Here is a 20,629-nt window from a genome sequence, read left to right as displayed (position 1 = left end):
TGGGCCATGATGTAAAAACAATAATGTAGTATATCAGATATATAAATATCTGTTTTATGTGAATTCTATTCTTGTCCCCATTTGGAGAGAATAAATAATTTCCATGAGCTGAAACTAGTAAGTACTATAAGAGGCCAAATTCTTCATTATGAAATTTGATTTTCTGATTCAAAATATAACTAGGGAGAAAGCCACCATGGCTCCTCTTTATGATCAGTTGCAGCTTTTAGAGTGGGTGCCATGGTGATGGCCATTGAGTTGGCAGGAGTTGCCCACTGACCATTTGAGAATGGTCAATGAAAAGGGGGAAGAAGTGGTCAGCCCTGGCTGTGGGAAATCACTGGAAAGAGCAGAGGCCCCACGGGGCTGGCTGTGTAACTGTGTGACAGGCTGGCCCTTTAAGGTTCTGGGCGGAGCCAGGCTCAGGTGGGTGCTGAGGTCACTGTTGCCTAGGAAGCCCTTTGTGATGTGGAATCCTGAGCGCAGTGATTCCGACTAGCTCACAGCAGTTCGAGGACACTTGGTGGGAATGTCCGGTGACGTTGGACACTCTTCTGGGAGAGGGAGTGGACCACGTTGCTTTCCAGCCCACAGCCATGAACTGGTTTCGAGGCCTTGGCTCTGGCTTGGGCCAATCTCTGGGCCGAGTAGGGGGGCAGCCTGGCTTCCCCCACAGGCCAGATTTCAAAGTTGATAAGAGATAAGTCGTCGACAGGCATCACCCAAGATCTGGATGATGAAAAAAAGAGAGCTTGCCAACTTAGAGATGATAAAATGAACATTACTAAAGAATTAGACATGCAAAATGAAAAACTAACAGAACGAGAATCGGAGAGTAAACTTCTAAATGAAAAGAACCTAATTTTAACAAAACAGATTGATCAGCTGTCCAAAGACGAGGTTGGTAAACTAAGGCAGATCATCCAGCAGAGGGATTTGGAGATAAAAGCTCTTCATGCAAGAATGTCTTCACCTTCTTACACCCAGGATGTTGTTTACCTTCAACAGCAACTACAGGCCTACACTGTGGAGAAAGGACAAATATTGGCTGTTTTGGATGAGAAGACTAGGGAAAATAGCCGCCTAAAAACAGAACATCACCAAATGATAGACATGGCTGCTGCCCAACAAGCAGCGCTTATTAAGCTGCAAGATGAAAATAAAAAATTGTCCACTAGATTGGAAAGTAGTGGCCAGGAAATGCTTAGAAAAACTGTTCAGAATTTATCACTTATCATTCGAGAAAAAGACATTGAAATAGATGCATTAAGTCAGAAATGTCAGACTTTGTTGACAGTGTTACAGACATCTAACACAGGAAATGAGGTTGGAGGTGTTAACAGTAATCAGTTTGAGGAGCTTCTACAGGAACGAGATAAATTAAAACAGCAAGTGATGAAAATGGAAGAGTGGAAACAACAGGTGATGACCACAGTGCAAAATATGGAACATGAGTCAGCCCAACAACAGGAAGAACTTCAAAAACTTCAGACCCAGGTTTTGATTGACAGTGATAATAACTCTAAACTGCAGGTAGAATATACTGGCCTAATCCAAAGTTATGACCAGAAGGAAACCAAACTCAAAACTTTGGGTCAGGAATTAGCACAAGTTCAGCGCAGCTTAGGGCAACTTTTGAATACCAAGGATCATCTTGTAGGAAAACTTGATATTATTTCACAACGGCTCTTTTCTGGATCATCACTGTTTCAGAGTCAGAAGAATCTCTCGGGGCAGTTAAGTCTGATATACCTAGTGAACCTTCTAAATTGCTTCAACAAGAAATAGAAAAATTAAGAAAATCACTGCAGGAAAAAGATGCAACAATTCAAACTCTCCAGGAAAATAACCATAGATTGTCTGATTCGATTGCTGCCACCTCAGAGCTAGAAAGAAAAGAACATGAACAAACTGATTCAGAAATTAAGCAGCTAAAGGAAAAACAAGATGTTTTACAAAAGTTACTTAAGGGTAAAGACCTCTTACTCAAAGCCAAATATGATCAGTTACATTCTTTAAATGAAAATTTCACTAACCAAGTGAATGAAAATGAAATTCTGAGGCAGGCAGTAACAAACCTAAAGGAGAGAATATCAATTTTAGAAATGGACATGTGTCAACTAAAAGAGGAAAATGGAAAACTAGTAGAAATATCCAGGGTAAAGCAAACAGAATGTCAAGCATTACAAGAGACTAACATGAAGTTTTCTATGATGCTGCGAGAAAGGGAGTTTGAACACCAGGAGATAAATGAGAAGGCTCTTGCTTTTGAGCAACTATTGAAAGAAAAAGAACAGGGCAAGACTGGGGAGTTAAATCAGCTTTTAAATGCAGTTCAGTCGATGCAGGAGAAGACAGTTACATTTCAAGAGGAAAGAGACCAAGTCATGTTGGCCCTGAAACAGAAACAAATGGAAAACAGTTTACTTAGTGAGGTGAAGGATTTACGTGAAAAAGAATTGTGCTTAAACCAGGAGCTAGAGAGATTGCATCATCAACTTTCAGAATCACAGGATTTTTATACTGGTGAAGCTCTGGCTGCAGCAGAGAGAGAGGCTAACCTAAGAAAAGAAGTCACAGTATTGGAGGAGAAGCTAGTTTCATCCTCTAATGCACTGGAAAATGCAAGTCATCAAGCCAGTTTGCAGGTAGAGTCATTGCAGGAACAACTGAATGTAGTCTCCAAGCAGAGGGATGAAACCGCTCTTCAGCTTTCGGTGTCACAAGATGAGGTAAAGCAGTATGCTCTATCACTAGCCAACCTACAGATGGTACTAGAGCGTGCGCAACAAGAGGAAAGAGCTATGTATACTGCTGAACTAGAAAAGCAAAGTGCGCTTGTAAGTAAGTGGAAGAAAAAGGCTGAAAACCTAGAAAGAAAACTGGTGTCTTTACAGGAAAGTTTGGATGAAGCCAATGCTGCTTTGGACTCAGCATCGAGACTCACAAAACAGTTAGATCTACAGGAAGAGCAAATCGAAGAACTTCAAAAACAGAATGAGGTCCTACAGGAAATGTTAGATGACATTCAGAGGAAATGGATGAACTTGGTAAATGACACAGAAGGAAAAGTGGACAAGGTACTCCTGAGAAACGTCTTAATAGTCTATTTTCAAACTCCAAAAAGTGAGCGGCAAGAAGTGTTAAGATTAATGGGAAGCATCCTTGGAATGAAAAAGGAGGAGATGGAGAAATTGTTCTGTGATGATCAAGGTGGTGCTACCACGTGGATGAGTGGGTGGCTTGGAGGAGCATCAAAAAATGTCCCCCAAAAACCTCTGAGAGCAAATCAACAACCTGCACTCAATAGTTCTTTCTCAGAGCTTTTCCTTAAATTTCTACTAACAGAATCTTATCCATCTATTCTACCATGAAAGCGATTACTTCGTGATAGGAAACCCCTAGATTTACCAGGAAGGGCTAAACTAGCCACAAATGTAGGACAGATTTTTAAAGATACAGCAGAGTCCAGAACTGGTGAAGAGCAGATTTGAATCCACTCTTAGCTCCCTGTTCTGCAGCTGTGTCACTTATTCACCCAGGTGGACTTGGAACTGGTGGGGCTAAGCATCTTCTTTTGAACCCAACATTTACACCTTTTCCAGTGTTACCTGCTAACACTGCTGGAGCTGGCAAAGACCTTTTAAAGCAAGAGAGTAACAATGTAGCCCTTTAAAAACAAAATCAAGAACACAATGTGTATGTACTTAGTAACAAGTGGCCTTTCAGAAGTCATATATTTGCTTTGAGTTGTACTTTCTCTAAGTTTAATAAAAATTAGCATTTTTAGAAATTGCAGATGTCATAGAAATAATGTTTGCTGTATAATCTTCTGTTTTACTTCTCTCATTTGACCCCACTTAAACTGAAAACTTTTAATTTATCTTTAAACTTAATTCACAAAAAGAGAAAAAAGAAAGAAATACAAGTACCAGGTATCAGTTTATTTCCTTCTGTGATTTTATAAGCTCATTTAAACAAGAGTCTTTTGATTCATCTTTTATCTTGATTTACAAATAGAGAAAAAAATAGAAAAGAAAAGAAAACCAGGTAGATGTTTTGGCTTGGTAAAGCTGCTGGAATGCAGTATACCAGATATGGGTTGGCTTTTACAGAGGGGATTTATCAACTTAAAATTTACATTTCTAAGGCTTCAGAATGCAGTAACAGGAAAACCCTTTGTCTCTGAAGACAGTCTGCTGGTTCCTGGGACACCTCTGTCACATGAGAAGGCACGGGTTACATTACATTACAGTTCTGGGACAGGAACTCTGAAATGGGTCTTACTGTGCAAACAGTGCTGTCTGGGTTGCATTTTTGTCTGGAATCCTTAGGGGAGAATCTGAGTACTTGCTTTTTCCAGCTTCTCCAGGATTCCCACATTCCCTTTCCTGAGGCTTACAGGAGTGGAGACTGGTCCCGATTATCATGGGAAATAGGACTCCTACTGCATAATGGAGGTAAAGTAGTGTTAACCTGGAATCTAGGAGATCCCTTAGGGTGTCTCTTAGTACTGCCAATTCCTGGTATTAAAACTCTGTGGAAATTTCCAGCAGTGCAATCCAGGCAGGCTTACTGATGGCATAGAAAAGACTTAAGGAATGGAGGTTTGGGTCTTCCCAACAGGGAAAGTACCACAACCACCTGAGTTGCTTGCTGAGGGTAAAGGGAACATGGAACATGTAGTGGAAGAAGGTAGTTATCAATATGAACTACAGCCATATGACCATTTATAGAAATGAAAACTGTGATGATTATGAGTATTTATTCCTAATCAGGTTATGAATTTATTAGTACATATACATAAAGCAATTGCCTTTGTTTTATTATCTATCTTATCCCCTTATAATATAAATAAGTTCTGTTAACTTTATGTCATACTATTTAAGTTACAGCATATGAAGTTTAAGAGTGAATATTACCTATAGACTTGCATCCTCTTCTGGGGAAAGGGTAAGCGCATTTCTGGTTGTACACAGGTCAGTTGAATTATGTTAAGTAAAAGTTTGACTGTTACTGATTTTGTTTAGTGATTAAGTATGGTTTATGGAGATGTGTATAGGTACCAAGTTGACAATGGGTAGACTGTAGTGATTAAGTTCATGTGTCAACTTGCCTAGGTTATGTATCCTGTTGTTTGATCATGCAAGCAGTAGCCTGATTGTTACTGTGATGATATACCTTGGATTTAAATCATTAATCAGTTGATGGCTTCGATGGCTGTTTACATCAGCCATTGCCTTCAGCAATGAAAGAAGGCTCATCCAGTCAGTTGGAGGCTTTAGAGGGAGAACAGATAATTTCAGCAGCAAACAAATGGTTACCAGAGTTTCCCACCTGGCAGCCTGCTCTATGGAATTCAGACTTGCCAGTCCCCACGGTTGGATGAGCCAATCCCTGTTACAAATGTCAGGGTGTATATATCCACACACACCCTGTCAGTTCTGTTTCTCTGGAGAACACTGACAAATACAGACCCCTTCATTGATCTTCAAAGTCAGCAATGGGCTGTCAAATCTCTCTTATGTCACATCACTATGACACTACTTCCTTTATCACATCTCCTCTGTGCTCTTCTGCCTCTCTCCCACTTTTAAAGCCCTCGTTTTTTCCTTGGGCCCACCCAGATAATCTAATTCAGGATAATTTTCCTATTTTAATCTTAGTTGATTCATACCATTAATTTCCCTTTACTGCCTAACATAAAATATTCCCAAGTTGTCGGATTTAGACAGGGACATCATTAGGATGCCATTTTTCTCTCTATCACACTTACATTTTTGCTAGAATTTCTTATTGCCCTTTTTTTCTTTCTTTGTTTTTAGAATACGTAACAGACACATGTGGTCCAAACTCTAATTCACCTAGTCTTTCAAATCCATTTTTTTTCAAGAACCATCCTTACCATCGCCCTTTGATTTCACAATACAAACTTTCTAGTTATTAGAAATGCCCTACAGTCATAAGTATTGCCTCAGGGAGTAGAGATGCTGAACAGATTCAAGCTTTCATTGAGTTGGATAAAATAATAACAAAACCATCAAAGTTGTGATTCTGTGATTCTAAGTGTTACATGCTGAAATACATCGCTGTAATAGAAGTCAAGTAGAGAGGAGAATCAGAGGGCCAACTAACCTGCACCACCATGTTTGGTCCCCTGCTACAAAATTGTTGTGGAGCTTCTGCTCGTCTACCAGTTTGCTGGTCCTTTGACTAGGGAGAACAGCCTTTTCTTGGAGATTTTTATGTGTGTGCTTTTTGGTGGCTCCGTATTGAAGATTTCTGCAGTGTCCACGTCTGGGACATATGGAAGGCAATAAGGAAACTCAAGCGACTCAGCATGTGTCATTCCTCAAATCCTGTGATCTCTGGGAAGCCCTGCTTTCCGCCTTTCAGAATCTCCCTATGCTTTATTGCTGTGCTATGTTCAGGGTATTTTAGTTGGAGGATGGAGGACCTGGGAGGAATGGGGTGCTCCATCTTTGCTGGAACAGGAATCATCTGCCACCCATTCTAGTGAGAGCTGAGATATCCCCACCTTTCAACCTTTGCCAGCTTTGGGATCAGGTGCCAGAGGGGGTGAAAAAGATCTTTGGGAATGTAGAGAGTGGGGAGCCTGGCCTCATTCCCCTTCCTTGAGATTTAATAAGATGGGCTCAGCCTCTTGTGAATCACATGGCATGGAGAGTTCTATTATTTAATTTAAGGACATTTTTTATATAAAGGTGACCATACGATTGTCTGTTAGCAAAATGGGCAGAAAAGTAATGTCATCTGCTAAAACTTTATCCAAAGACAGAGAAATAATATTATCATTGAATACAGTATAAAGTAACAGTAAGAGAGAGAGAGAAAAAAAAATTACATTTTGCCTGGGTCATGAGTTAGTCATATTCAACTTAGCTATAGATTAATAAAATATTTGACTGGATATGCAAAGAAAAAACTATGCAAGTAGACTTGACTAAAACATTTCTGTAAGAAAATGATAGGTTAGATTACGAAATTAAAGACAATATCTGTTGGCAGAACACTGAATATTCCATTGATAGTTTTTTTTTTTTTTCTGAACAAATAAAGAGAACACATTTTAACCCTAAGTCAAGTAAAATAAAAGAAAATGAGCTTAAATTAATTGGTAAATTTCTATTTTTGTTTCTATTAAAAATTTTAAAAATAAAATCCAAATACTTTACTTCAAATTGGAGTTCTCAAAATATTAGAGCCATGAGGTAGCTCATGAGATTTTTAAATGTGAGTAACCAAAACAATTATTTTAAGATTTCTTTTTCCCCTCCTTAATTTAAACTGTAGGTAAATAAGTTCTCATTTTCCAAGAGAGATTTATTTTGATAATAAGTTGTTTGTAGTTTTAATGTAAATACAAAGATATTATCTTTAAGACCCAGATCAAATAATTCACTGGGACTATTTAATAATAACAATCATCATCTCATTTTTTATCTCATCAAAATCTACAAAATTCATACCAGTAGTTGTTAAAAGATTTAGTTTTCAGTGAGATGCAATAATTTTGTAGGATTGGATGAGCTCTTTTGTACTTCCAAATGAAAAGGATGGAAATTTGAAATAACTGCCTATATAAAGTCAACCAAATGGTTTTACAAATTATATCCTTAAATTAAAATCTAATAATTTAAACAGTTTTATACGCCGTAGAAAATATTATGACTATATAGTATTTTGACTGTATACAACTGAATACATGCATAGAAATATGTAGTGAAAAACAATAATTAAAGTTTTCTAAAAATGTGCTTGATTTACATTGAAAAAGTGAAAAAGGAGGAAAATGTAGTCAATTTATTTGATACTCTTTTACTTTGTTCCCATTGCAAAATAACTATAAATGTTTTCATTCTCAACATTCAGCAGGCTCAGATAGTTTTTGTTGCTTATACAATATTGTTCTGAGACTGCATTTCAAAGCAGTAGGATAGGGAGGCAATTAACAATGGATGCTTAAAAGTAATTCTTTAAACCTATAAAAACACATTACCTTTTTTTTTTTTCTTTCAAGTAAAGAGTGAAATCCTTTAGTTAATCTATAATCTTGGATTAGGCCTGCCATTAGAAACTTTGTGGTAACACTTGTGAGAAACAAGCACTATTCCTAAGAAGGAATAAACACCCAATTGTGGAGAATAAAAGAATTTATTCATGATCTTGCAAGAAGGGGCACGCAACAAGAACGTGGGGGGTTGGCGTGCACAACAACAGACCCAGCACTGTTTACTTCCTAAACCTAACTCGCAAGTCCCTTCCCTTTTTCTCCAGTGGCTGGATACTTCACAGGTTACATTTTACTGGGCAGTCTTAACCAGCCTGTGCAAATTTGAAACATGCAGCCCTGGGCAAATTTGAAACATTCAAAATAAGTCTCTGGAGTGAACTTGAAACATTTGAAACAAATCTCCACCCCTGACTATAATTGTTACGCCCAGGCCTCTTTCCTTTGTTCTTTAACTGCAGAGCCAGGCTGAGCTAGTTTGGTAACAAGTTATGAGGCTGTTTTAGGAACCTCCACCCACGGAGTCTCCATCTGGCAAGGACAATAGGCAGATAAACAGGAGGACGGGCCACCGATTATAGCTTGTCTTCTTAACCCTCTGCCATTACCAGGAGGTGCCCCCACCCTGTGTGAAAGCTAAACTTAATCTAATTCTCACACACTTATAAATATTACATGATAAACTATCAGAATCTAAAATGAAATCTTTTGGTAAAACAATGTTTGTTTTTGGCTATGTGTTTGTACAATTCAGACTATGCATGGACAAACACACATTGCCACTGTTTTTTTTTTTTTTTATTTTTTTAAAGATAGCATTTAAAAGATGCAAAAAAAATCTGCACAAGTGAAAAAAAATCTGTTCCATAAATTTCTGATGATTAGTAGTGAAAGTTATGCTTTTTAGCTCCACAATTTATCAGATAGTTCTATACATCTTCATAATAGCTAAATGGTTGTTGAATAAGAAATCAAATCAGTTCTTGAGATAAACTACTATTTCCTCCACATTGAGACACTTCCTGTGAACAGAATGAAACATATACCCCATACCCCACCCCAAGAAGAAAAGCTCAAGATGTTCATTTTGATTACATGTGAATTGCCTTAGTGCTAGAGATGCCTGCCTATTGGGTGGCAAGCAATACTATGCAATGGAGTTTCCTGTTCTCGTAGTAAATGAATCAGCAAAGCAATATGAGACAATATGGACCCTGGTTGTTTGCAAGGACTAGATGGGATTTTTCCAAAGGTGCATCTGCAGACACCTAATTCAGCAGGATGTCCATAAGGGCAGTGCTCACCCCAAGTCCTGAGAAACTCTCAGATTAAGGTAAATGGATCCCTCAACTACAGGACTCAGATGACTTAAAATGCTGACCCGCTTCTTGAATCACCATACTGAAGGATGTATTTAACTGCAAAATAAATAGGGGTACTTATTTAAGAATCAATTAAATGCTGTTTTCCTGGAACCTACTGTTCCAGGAAATTTTTGAATAGAGAAATTGTTTCATCTCTGCCATAAAGGTGAATCTTATGACTGATTGCTGCCACCAACTTCAGGCCACAATCTGGAGGCCATGGAAGGGACCAGATAGAGTTGCCAGTCCTGGAAACAGAAACTCTCCACAAATGCATCTGGGGGGATGCTCTTATTTGTCCATGACTTAAGCAGGGTTTGAATATTATAAATGCTGAACAAGCTTCCATGCTTCCAAATATCTAGTAACTGTATGGATTTATTTTCTCAATTACCCATTCATGATCTTTATCTGAATTCTGTTAGCATTTTCTCTAGCCACTGTACATATATGTTGACAACTCCATAGATATTAAGTTCATTCACCCTTTTCCCATCATACAATTTATCCATATTTTTACAAGTATATCTTTTAATTTAATTGTTTTTCATCTCCACAATGTGTTTATAAATCTTACGTAGTCAAATATTTCTCTCTTTTTAGTTTTCTGTCAGGTTTTTTCTTTTAATATTCAGCATAATAGTACTTCTCCACTCCCAAGACTACACAGCTATTTACTATACAAATATTTTCTTCCAGCACTTTATGATTTTATGTTTTAGATAGAAATCAACTGTATTGTTTATTTGGATTGTGTTTATTGCTGTTTATTATCTGTTGACAAAATCAGACAAAAGCAAATAAAAATATTAAACTCTATATCTGGTATTGTGTTTTGATTAAATTTTCATTGCCTTTCTTATCATTGCTTTTTGTAGTTCAGTGGTATCTTATTTGGCATATAAATTCATTGTAGTTAAATATATGATCATATTAAGGTAATTTAAAAATATATCTCTTTTAAATTCTTTCTGCCTTGAATTTGACTTGGCTTAATATACATCCAAAATTTTCATGGGAAGACACTCTAGAATAAGATTTGTTAAGTTCAGCTTCTGTCCTAGATATGTTAAGTGTCAGTAAAGGGCTTCTTCCAAGAGTCTGTGATCCTTAGTTGGATTATGGGGCCTTTTTATTGTGTAAACCTATTTATGTTTTCCTGACACTTCCAGGAAGATGTCTGAATTCACTTTTCCCATAAATTTTTCAAATGAAATTTAGATGTATAAGATATTTAAAAATATGAAATTCTGAGGTTAATTAATTACTTGTTTCTCACAATCTAAGTGGTTCATCTGTACACTATTGTATTTTAGATTTTTAAAAAAATCTAAGTTTGAATGCAGAAACATGTGACTAAGTCTTGACACTTCCATTACAGACTTCATGATGGTCGTCAGCTTCTCAGGGGATTACACACATAAATCCCTTCTCATGACTGGAGGAAAACCATGAGGTCCATAAAAGATAAAATTTATCTTTCTACAGAAAGAAAGTTTATAGACACTATCATCTTTTGGTCAGCTCTGAGTAGATTATTTGCCTGAATGCTATTCTAAGGCAGTTTTTCTGCCCTATTGACATTACCTCAGATTTCATTTTGTTACTGGATCACCTCCTAGGAAATCTGCCTCTCCATCACAGTGAGGAAATTAGAACTCATTTTCATAATGGAATAAACAAAGCGTAATTGCAAGGCAAAGATGCTTTAGTAAAATCATATGATTTAATCAGGCAATGAACAGGTATTTATGGAACAACCTTCATGGACTTAGAGTGCAGGCTGGGTTTTATGAAGGTGGTAAAGAAGATGTTTTTCCTGAGAGGCTTATATGTTTGGGGGAATATATGACTATAACACATTGATCACTTTGAAAATAAAAATATCTTAAGAATATTAAGCTGAAACCTGTTATTAGTAACTGTGATAGAAGTCAATGATGGAGAGAACATTGCATTCAAAGTCATCTCCATGCCTTCCCCAAAGGGCAGGATTTGAGTGGACCTTGATTCAGTTCATTGAAAGGAGCATGCTGACTGATTGTGCCGAGCTTACCTGTTAGTTTAGAGCATGAATGAAATAATTCTTTTGGGGATTTCTTCTATGTAACAAGAGCCAGGATACTCTAAAGCTGTGGCCTGAGTAATGTAAGTAAATCAAGGTCCAGTGCTTGTCTATTATTTCCAGAAAATTACTACCTTCTCTTATTTAGTTCTTTGATAAAATAAAACCAAAGAGATAAATCATATTTTAACACAGGTATATCTATCATTTATATTAACAGAATAGTTTCCCTATAAATGTCAGCTACAGTTATACCAAGATGCTTTAAATTATATCTACCCAGATTTTGAAAAACAGTGTTAATCTATGACACATATACTGTTATCTAAGTGGATATCAAAGCTAGAAAACATTTACCATCGATAGTAGATGGACAATTTACAGAAATCCTCATATCTTTGTGGGAGGTGGAGAGAACATAAAAACAGCCAAATTCATGAAACCCAATCACTGAGACTAAAGATTTATTTCAGGAATTTTATCTAGAGTGTTACACAGAGATCCAGAAGTCTGTGATAACATGAGTTTTCTGAGCCATTGTCTTGTCATTCCATAAGATCAGCAGTGTAGTAGTTACATGTCCATAGAGTGGACTGTGCCAGATAAGCAGTAGCCACAATTATATGTAAATGCTAGCTATCTATGGAGTTATCTTCTATTTGGTAGCTACAGATATCTACAGATAAAAGAGGATGTAGTTTCTGGTATTAACTCTTTACAAGATTGCACAGATGTACATACATCATATAAAGTAAAATGATAATCCAAATTCAAAGGTCAGAAAAAGACATGGGCATGTCAAAAAACAATGAAAGTTGTGCTAGGATACCATTTAGGGTAAAACTAGCAAGCATTTAGTGACTTACTATGCCTAGATAATTGCTTTCTCTGCCTTAAATCATTTATTCATAAAACAATCCCACAAGAATATTATTTTTCTAATAGTCATTTTACAGAAGAGGAAACTGGAGGCTTTTAGAGTTCAAATTTCTTGCCCAAATGTTTTTATTTAATGGTCAAACAGAATAAATTATAGGTCTATCATATTACAAAGAGATTTTCTCAATCGCTGTGATATTTATCTATGTTTGGAGCTAAAAAACCTTAAGATGAGAGTTTCTGGAGACAAAAAAGAAACAGAAAAAAAAAAAAGAAAAAATGAGGAATATGCTTTCTTGTTTGTCTGAAAGATGCAAATTCATTAGCCAGGTATAATCGGGTTTTAAATGTTCTTAAATATATGATATGAAGTGCACTCAACCATTATTGATGTGAACTATGAAAACACTTGCTGCAGTTTAAATCCTGTAAGTACATACGACAAACTTCTCCCCACTGTCTGTGCTGTCACAGAGATTACCATGTGGAGTATCTGTAGGTGTTTCACAGCTTCTTAAATTATAATTGTGGAACTGTAATTACAGCAGATGCTACACAATGTCTGAGTTTTAGAAAATAACTTCCCTTTAAATCATAAAGAAAGAGCAAACTATGTATTTTCCTAGCAATGACACGATTCTATTAAAAAAATACTGCTAGATGTAAAAAATTCACTTTTCCAACAAAAATGTGAAATATGATTACACTAACCATCGCTTAAGATAAACACATTCATATTATAATCAAAGCTGAGAGAAGAAGGACAACCTGAAGAACGGCATGAAAAAAATATACTAGTTTGGAAGATATTCTTGTTGGTTAAGGGTTATGAAAAGTACTTCTGATTGATAAGGCAATTATTTAAATATTCATATTCCCAGGCGTCATTTTGCTGTATAGAAACAGCCCTCACCTGATTCTTGACACGGCATATTGCAAAAAGAAATACATCATCTGCGCAGTAGCCCAGATCAACTTCATCAAACCTGCCGGCCTACAGTTTTGTCAAATGAGGCTTTCACTTCTCAAATAGACAAGGATATAAAGATACATAATCCAGTTCTCTAAGAATCAGATTTGTAAATTATTTTTATTAGGCACTAGTTCGTGTCATCATCCAAAATATTCAACATTCCCTTAGCATCAATAATGAATCCTTTCTTGCAGGAGGTAGAGGAGAAGGTTGGATGGGATGTTGTAATTGCTGTTTTATGGGAAATTCACTCTTTGTTGAGGTCGCCTTCCTTCTCTGATGGATGGTTTGAAAAATCATCTGAAATGGAGCTGAAATTTGGCTCCTCCTACCTTTAGAAGCAAAAGATAATAAAATTATTTTCTCTGACGCATGAGAGTATTCAAATATTTAAAGTAAATTTAAATACCTCATCTTTGTCATCTTTATGTAGCAGGCAGCAACTGTGGTTACATCAGCTGTTCCTTATAAAAATTAATTAAACAACTCAAGGGAAATTTTAAATTGATAAATCAATAGAACAGTCAAGGTTTGTAAATCCCAGCACATAAAGTTCATGTGATAAAGCTTCAATGGTGGGTGTGCCGTTTGAATATATTGTGTCCCCCAAATGCCATTGTCTTTGTAGTCTTGTGGGGCAGACGTTTTGGTGCTGGTTGGATTTGCTTGGAATGTGGCCCACCCAGCTGTAGGTGATGACTCTGATGAGATGTTCCCATGGAGGCGTGGCCCCAGCCCATTCAGGGTAGGCCTTGATTCAGTGGAGCCATATAAATGAGCTGACTCAAAGAGAGGAAACTGAGTGCAGCTGTGAGTGACGTTTTGCAGTGAAGCAAGCTTGCTAGAGAGGAACGTCCTGGGAGAAAGCCATTTTGAAACCAGAGCGTTGGAGCAGACGCCAGCCACGTGCCTTCCCAGCTAACAGAGGTTTTCCGGATGCCATTTGCCATCCTCCAGTGAAGGTACCCCGATTACTGATGTGTTACCTTGGACACTTTATGGCCTTAAGACTGTAACTGTGTAACCAAATAAACCCCCTTTTATAAAAGCCAATCCATCTCTGGTGTTTTGCATTCTGCAAGCATTAGCAAACTAGAACAGGTGGTAAGGCTGAACTCTGAAATTAAGTTAGAGGACACTCTCTATGAAGCCTAGTACGATTTGGAGCACAGTGGTACAGAACAAAGAAACCCGGTTAAAATTAGAAAAAAGTGCATTTTCTTATTATAATATGTTTTTGTGTAAGTTATTTATTCTCCTAAAGTTTCAGATTTCAAATCTTTAATAAAGAGTACTAATAACAGGCGATAGTTTCTGTGTGATTCAGATTACTGATGTACAATATGGAGAGAGATTCTGAAGGAGTCATAGATGGAACTGGATGACGTGATTTACAGAAAGATGAAAGACATGCATCAAAGGACCGAATATTTGTGAGCTTGGGGACTGGAAGTATAGTCATGGTTTTGACAGATATGGGTAAATTACGCTATATTCCGGAGTGAAGATGATACCTTTAGTTGGCATTAGTTGGATTTCAAATTAAATTTATGGTGATAGAGAAGCCTTCAAGGGAATATCCTCTCTGGAAAACATGCAGACTCTACATAAATTTTTATTTCATAATTTAACTGAATGTATACTTTCCCTCTCTACCCATCCCCATTTCTGCTACTTATCTTCCTTTTAGGTTGGTTAGAGCAACTCAGCAGAACAATATTGCCTTTTGATTTGTGTTCCCACCTCTTTGCATTGGCCTCCTGCCTTCTTCTGTGAAATGAATCTTTCTAAAGCAACATTGTAAGCAGGACACCAACCCACAAAACATCTTTCAGTTGTTCTCTTTGCTAATGGGACCCAGTATTCCTGGGAACAGCCTGGCCTTCAGCAAAGGAAAAATAAAACTGTGCCATTTGATAGCTGGTTACTTTGGGCAAGGGACTTCACTTCTGTTAAACTTAAAAACATATTACCATCTGTGGGTCTTTGCAAGGTTTAATTAAATTCCATTTTTAAAAGTGTTGTGAACCATAGTGAGGTATTGGAATTGTTATTTTCCTTTTCATTCTTTTTTTCTATCCATTAATTTTGGTATATTTTCTGTGTTCTACACATAGCCTTTGTTTTCAATCTTTTCCCGCTGTCACTATCATCTTTTACTCACTTTATCCCACATCGTCAAAATTCCCCACTCATTATTTCCTTATCAGTATTTTTGCTGATACTAAATCCAATGTCAAAAGTGCTTCCTATTCTTAATTCAGTGGATGCCTATTTTTAAGTACATCTTCTGCATGACTGTTCCACTAGCCCTCCAGTTACTACTCTACCATCTATTCTGCATGTCAGTATGTTTAGCATGCTTTTCTTTCCTTTTCACTGGTTCATATTCTCTCATGACTGATAAAATATGTACTTGTTTTATGCCCATGGTAGATGGTGGGCAGCTAAGTTACCTTTCTCAATTTAATACCCCATAGTTCTATAGTCAGTCCCTTTCTTGCAGCACCTAATAACTCATGCAGATGGCTTTTACAATAATTGCTACCTTGTTTAATATTTGTTTATATGACTATTTTTCTTTGTAACTAGATACTTATCAATTCAGCAGGTATTTATTGAGCAATCACTCTGTGGTCAGCACTCTTTTGGACACTAGGGATACAGCAATTACCAAACCAATAAAAATCCCTGCCCTCATTGAAGTAGACAATGAACAAAATAATTAAGTAAATTAGCTACTGTGGAGTATAAGGTGATCAGTGTTGTGGCGGAGAGTGGGGATGGGAGATGAATGAAATTTTAGGCATGGTAATTAGGATAGTTCTCACTGAAAAGGTGGTGTTAGGGCAAAAGTTGGGAAATGTCAGACTGTGTGCTCTGCAGATATGAGGCAAGGGGGTTTTCTATGCAAAAAAAAAAATGATAAATGTTAAGATTCTAAGTATGGAGCAGCCCTTTCCCTTTCAGTGTGGTGAGAGAAGAACAAGCAAAAGCAAGAGAAATGGGGGTATGAGGTTAAGTCAAAGAGGTTACTGCAGGGGCAGAGTCTCTTATTTGTTTTTCCAAGCTTTGTAGACCATAGCAAATTTTTTTACTTTTACTATGCATGTTATCAGGAAAGCTTAGGGAATTTTTGGCATAAAAGTATACAATCTGACTTTATTATTAAAAATGGTTTTCTGATAGCCTTGCTGAGAATGGCCTGCAGGGAAAAAAGGAGAGAAGCCAGGAGACAATTTCAGAGACCATTACTATAACCAGGCACATGGTGATAGCAGTTTGGAAGACTGGTGGAGTGTCCAGATATTGGACATAAGTTTAAGGCAGAGGTGGGGATTTGTTAAATTGCTGTGTTAGGAATGTGGAAGAAAAGGGGAAGTGAAGAATGAATATTGACATTTTGTTTAAGAAACTGGAGGAGTGGAGTTGCCAATGAGAGAGCAGGAACTTTTAGGGAGGAAAATGAAGGAGATATGTCTTAGTCATTATGTTTGATGGTCTATTAGACAAAGAAGGGTCCGGAGCTCAGGGAGCAGTTTGGGCTAAGGGTACAGGCTCTCAGTTTCTGACTGGTGCTTAAAATAAAGAGTCTAATTAAGTCCTCAAGGGAATGAGTGCAGTTTGAGAAAACGAAGTGTCCAAACATTGAAGCCTGAGATGCTCTAAAGTTAAGGGGGTATAGAAAAGAGGAAGAATCATCATAGAAAGTTAAGAAGGAATGGATTCTTGAGGTGGGGACTAACAGGAGAAAGGTAAGCTCCTAAATCAAAGAATCAGGGAAGAGAGTGGTTGCCTCTGTCGAATGCTGCTGGAAGGTCTAGAAGAAGACAGATTGACAGATGGAGCCAGCAGTGATGATGTCGATGGTAACCTTAGGAAGAGCTCCCTGATTGGTCCAAATGAACGACTGCTTTAGAGTGGGTTCAAGAGACAATTAGAGAAGAAGAATTGGAGACAGAAAGTAGTGACAAGCTTTTTGAGGAGGTTTGTTTGTTTGTTTGTTTCTTTGTCAAAGGTACCATGGAGATGGGGCTGTGCTTGAAGGGGAAGGTAGGATCAAGAGGTGACTCATTTTTATTTTTAGGTGGGAGATGTGGTGGGTTGAATAATGCCTCCTCCAAAGATGCCCAAGGCCTAATCCCTAGAACCTGTGAATATGTTACCTTTCATTGCAAAGTGGACTTTATAGATGTGATTGAGCTAAGTACCTTAAACTGAAAAGACTATCCTGTAATATCCAGGTGGGCCCAGCGCAATCACAAGGGTCCTTCTAGATGGAGGCAATAGGATCAGAGTCAGTTATGGGAGATGTGATATGGAAGCAAGAGGTTAAAATGACACCAGGCCATGAGGTAAGGAGTGCGGGTGGACTTAGAAACTGGAAAAAGCATGGAAATGGATTCACCCCTGAAACCTCCAGAAAGAACACAGTTCTGCTGGCACCCTATCTTTTAAATTCTAAACTCCACAACTATAAGATAATAAATCTGAATTGTTTTAAGCCACCAAATTTGTGGAAATGTGTTATTGCTGCAACAAAGTATCCAAAACAGCAGACATAAAAGCGAGTAGTTCTGCTAATGGAATAATCCAGTAGAGAAGGGAAAGTTGACGTAACAGGCAAGAAAGCAGAATATAAAGTGTCAGATGTTGATAAGAGGGCAGACATGATTGAAAAATATTCATGGAATTTCTTTTCAGATTGTAAATAAAATAAGAAGCAAGGTTACCACTGAGTGGAGATGGGGTAAGAGGTGTTGTAGGTTTAAGAAGATAGGAGAAGGATAAAACAATCTTCAGAGAAAGTGAAGAAATGAAGTGGTCACAGGAAGAAAGTGGCTGTGAATTTAAAGTGAGACTGTTCAGAAAGTTGCTTGTTTTTCCTCCACGAATGTGAGCTGTGTGGGTGGGTGTGCCAGTTTGAATGTATTATATCCCCCCCAAATGCCATTATCTTTGATGTAATCTTGTGTGGGCAGATGTTATCAGTTTTGATTAGATTTCTTTGAGTGTTCTTTGGAGATGTGCCCCACCCAGCTGTGGGTGATGACTCTAATTGGATAATATCCATAGAGTGTTGGACCACCCATTGGGTGGGTCTTGATCATTGGAGCCATATAAATGAGCTGATGGGCAGAGGGAACTCAGTGCAGCTGTGAGTGACATTTCCAAGAGGAGCTACAGCCAAGAGGCACAGTTTGAAGAAAGCACAGGAGCTGCAGATGAGAGACATTTGGAAGATGGCCGTTGAAAGCAGACCCTTGCTCCGGAGAAGCTGAGAGAGGACAAATACCCAAAGTGCAACTAAGAGTGACATTTTTGATGAACTGCAGCCTAGAGAGGAACATCTTGGGAAAAAGCCATTTTGAAACCAGAACTTTGGAGCAGACACCAGCCATATGCCTTCCCAGCTAACAGAGGTTTTCTGGACACCATTGGCCATCCTCCAGTGAGGGTACCCGATTGCTCATGTGTTACCTTGGACATTTTATGGCCTTAAGACTGTAACTGTGTAACCAAATAAACCCCCTTTTATAAAAGCCAGTCCATCTCTGGTGTTTTGCATTCCGGTAGCATTAGCAAACTAGAACACTGGGTATGTATGCATGGTTGATAGATGTTTGCATTTAACCAGAGTTAAAGTTTAGCCAGTTTAGCATAATGACATTTGAAAGAAGAAATCAGTTCTAGTTTGTATGTGTAAGAAGATAGCATTGAGTTTGTTGAGAAGAGATAAAAATGTGGTGTGGTCTATGGATTGTAAGTGCTTAGGAAGGTAATTTGGAGCCAAGTTGAGGTCCTACGATGAAGGCCAAGATGCTTCTACTTTCTTTCCTTTAGAAAGGAAAAAATTATAAAAAGTTTAGAGCTGATGAATATTTAACTGTCTCATAACACTTAAAACTACTTTTTTTTTATTGCATTATTTGTTTTCAAATTTAAACATGTACCAAATTGCAAATGCATGGTGGCAAGAGCAGTGACAGATCTGCATACCTCTGTACATTTATTTATTTACACTTGTTTGTTCATTCATTCACCCATTAATTTGTTCATCACACAGCTCTTAAATAGCTCTTCTATGGCAGGTTCTGTCTGCCAGCCTTGTGAGAGGAGCACAGAAGGGAAGGATCTAGCTGAAAGATCTAATTAAAGGACCATTAAAGGTCTAAGCAAAGAATGGGCCCAGGATTCTATCATGGCCTAGAGAATGCACCTGAGTCATCCTAGGTGATTAGGAAATTCTCAAAGGGAGAAGTAAGAGATGAATTTGAACTTTGAAAGCTGAGCTTAGAGGATGCAAGTAAAGACCACTTCTTCCAATATAATTGTCACCAAATGGTGAGATATCAATGATTAGTTATATGGTAGTTCTTAAATTTTAATAATATTTACATTTTGTTACACAAAAGCAAGAATAGAAGTGCTGGTGTTATTCCACATTTTCTTTATTATATTTTTAAGGCAAACTGCTTTTTTTCTGTAAAATTCTGTTTAAAGGAATTTGCAAAATAATTTTCTTAGAAGTGTCTGAAAACCAAGGGACTTCTAATTGAGATTTTAAAATGCTCACATTTAGGTCATAAAGGATTTAGAATTAATCATATATTGTTGCTTAGAATATTTATATAGATTTTGCATATTTAAAATACACTCATTTATCTCTAGCAGCATCTGTAAATATAGCACACCAATTCATATGACCTAATATATTTACCCTATGGTGTTTAAATTAAGCTGATTAATATTATTAATCATCCTCTCTCCACAAACTAAATGGCTGCTAAGTCATAAGGAATGCAGGATGTGTCAAATTTTTTATATATTGCTCATGTTCTATTTTAAAATAATGTATTGGTAGCCAGGACACACTATAAAATATAGCAGTTAACTTTGTCTTACAATCTCATCATGAAGGGCAGTATATATTGTTTTTTATTGTATTCCTGTTCCTCAGAAATAGCAAAGTGTGAGGTTGAGAGCAGAGTCTTCCAGACTGCCATATCTGCCCAAAATTTCTGTCCCCAACTGCAAGGAGTTAGAGCCTAACTACAAAGTTAAAGAGAAGATTCCACTCAAAAAGATGCTCACTTTTGATACTAATTGTAGCTTGGAGAGTTTCCCAAAACCACCTTCTGATTTGTTAATTTGCTGGAAAGGTTCAGAACTCCCTGAAGCCTATTATACTCACAGATTGGTTTATTACAGGGAAGGGATACAAATCCAAAGGAAGAGGCACATAAGGCAGATAGAAAAGTTTCAAAGGTGGAGTTTCCATGGTTCTCATGGACCCATACCTTTCAGGAATCAAT

General features: G+C 37.4%; 1 protein-coding gene across 1 annotated transcript in view; it reads left to right on the top strand.

Moving 5' to 3' along the window:
- Positions 1–3,676, top strand: part of LOC119524352 (thyroid receptor-interacting protein 11-like) — a 14,566-nt gene extending 10,890 nt beyond the window's left edge. The window contains 3 exon segments of the mRNA XM_037822939.1: positions 652–1,705; positions 1,708–3,477; positions 3,480–3,676. Coding sequence (XP_037678867.1) covers positions 652–1,705; positions 1,708–3,477; positions 3,480–3,676 — 3,021 coding nt within the window.
- The last annotated feature ends 16,953 nt before the right edge of the window (positions 3,677–20,629 follow it).

Source organism: Choloepus didactylus, assembly GCF_015220235.1.
Source record: "Choloepus didactylus isolate mChoDid1 chromosome 5 unlocalized genomic scaffold, mChoDid1.pri SUPER_5_unloc2, whole genome shotgun sequence".
Lineage (NCBI taxonomy): Eukaryota > Metazoa > Chordata > Mammalia > Pilosa > Megalonychidae > Choloepus > Choloepus didactylus.
The sequence above is the reverse complement of the archived record's forward strand: the minus strand, read 5'-3'. Positions and strand labels throughout refer to the sequence as shown.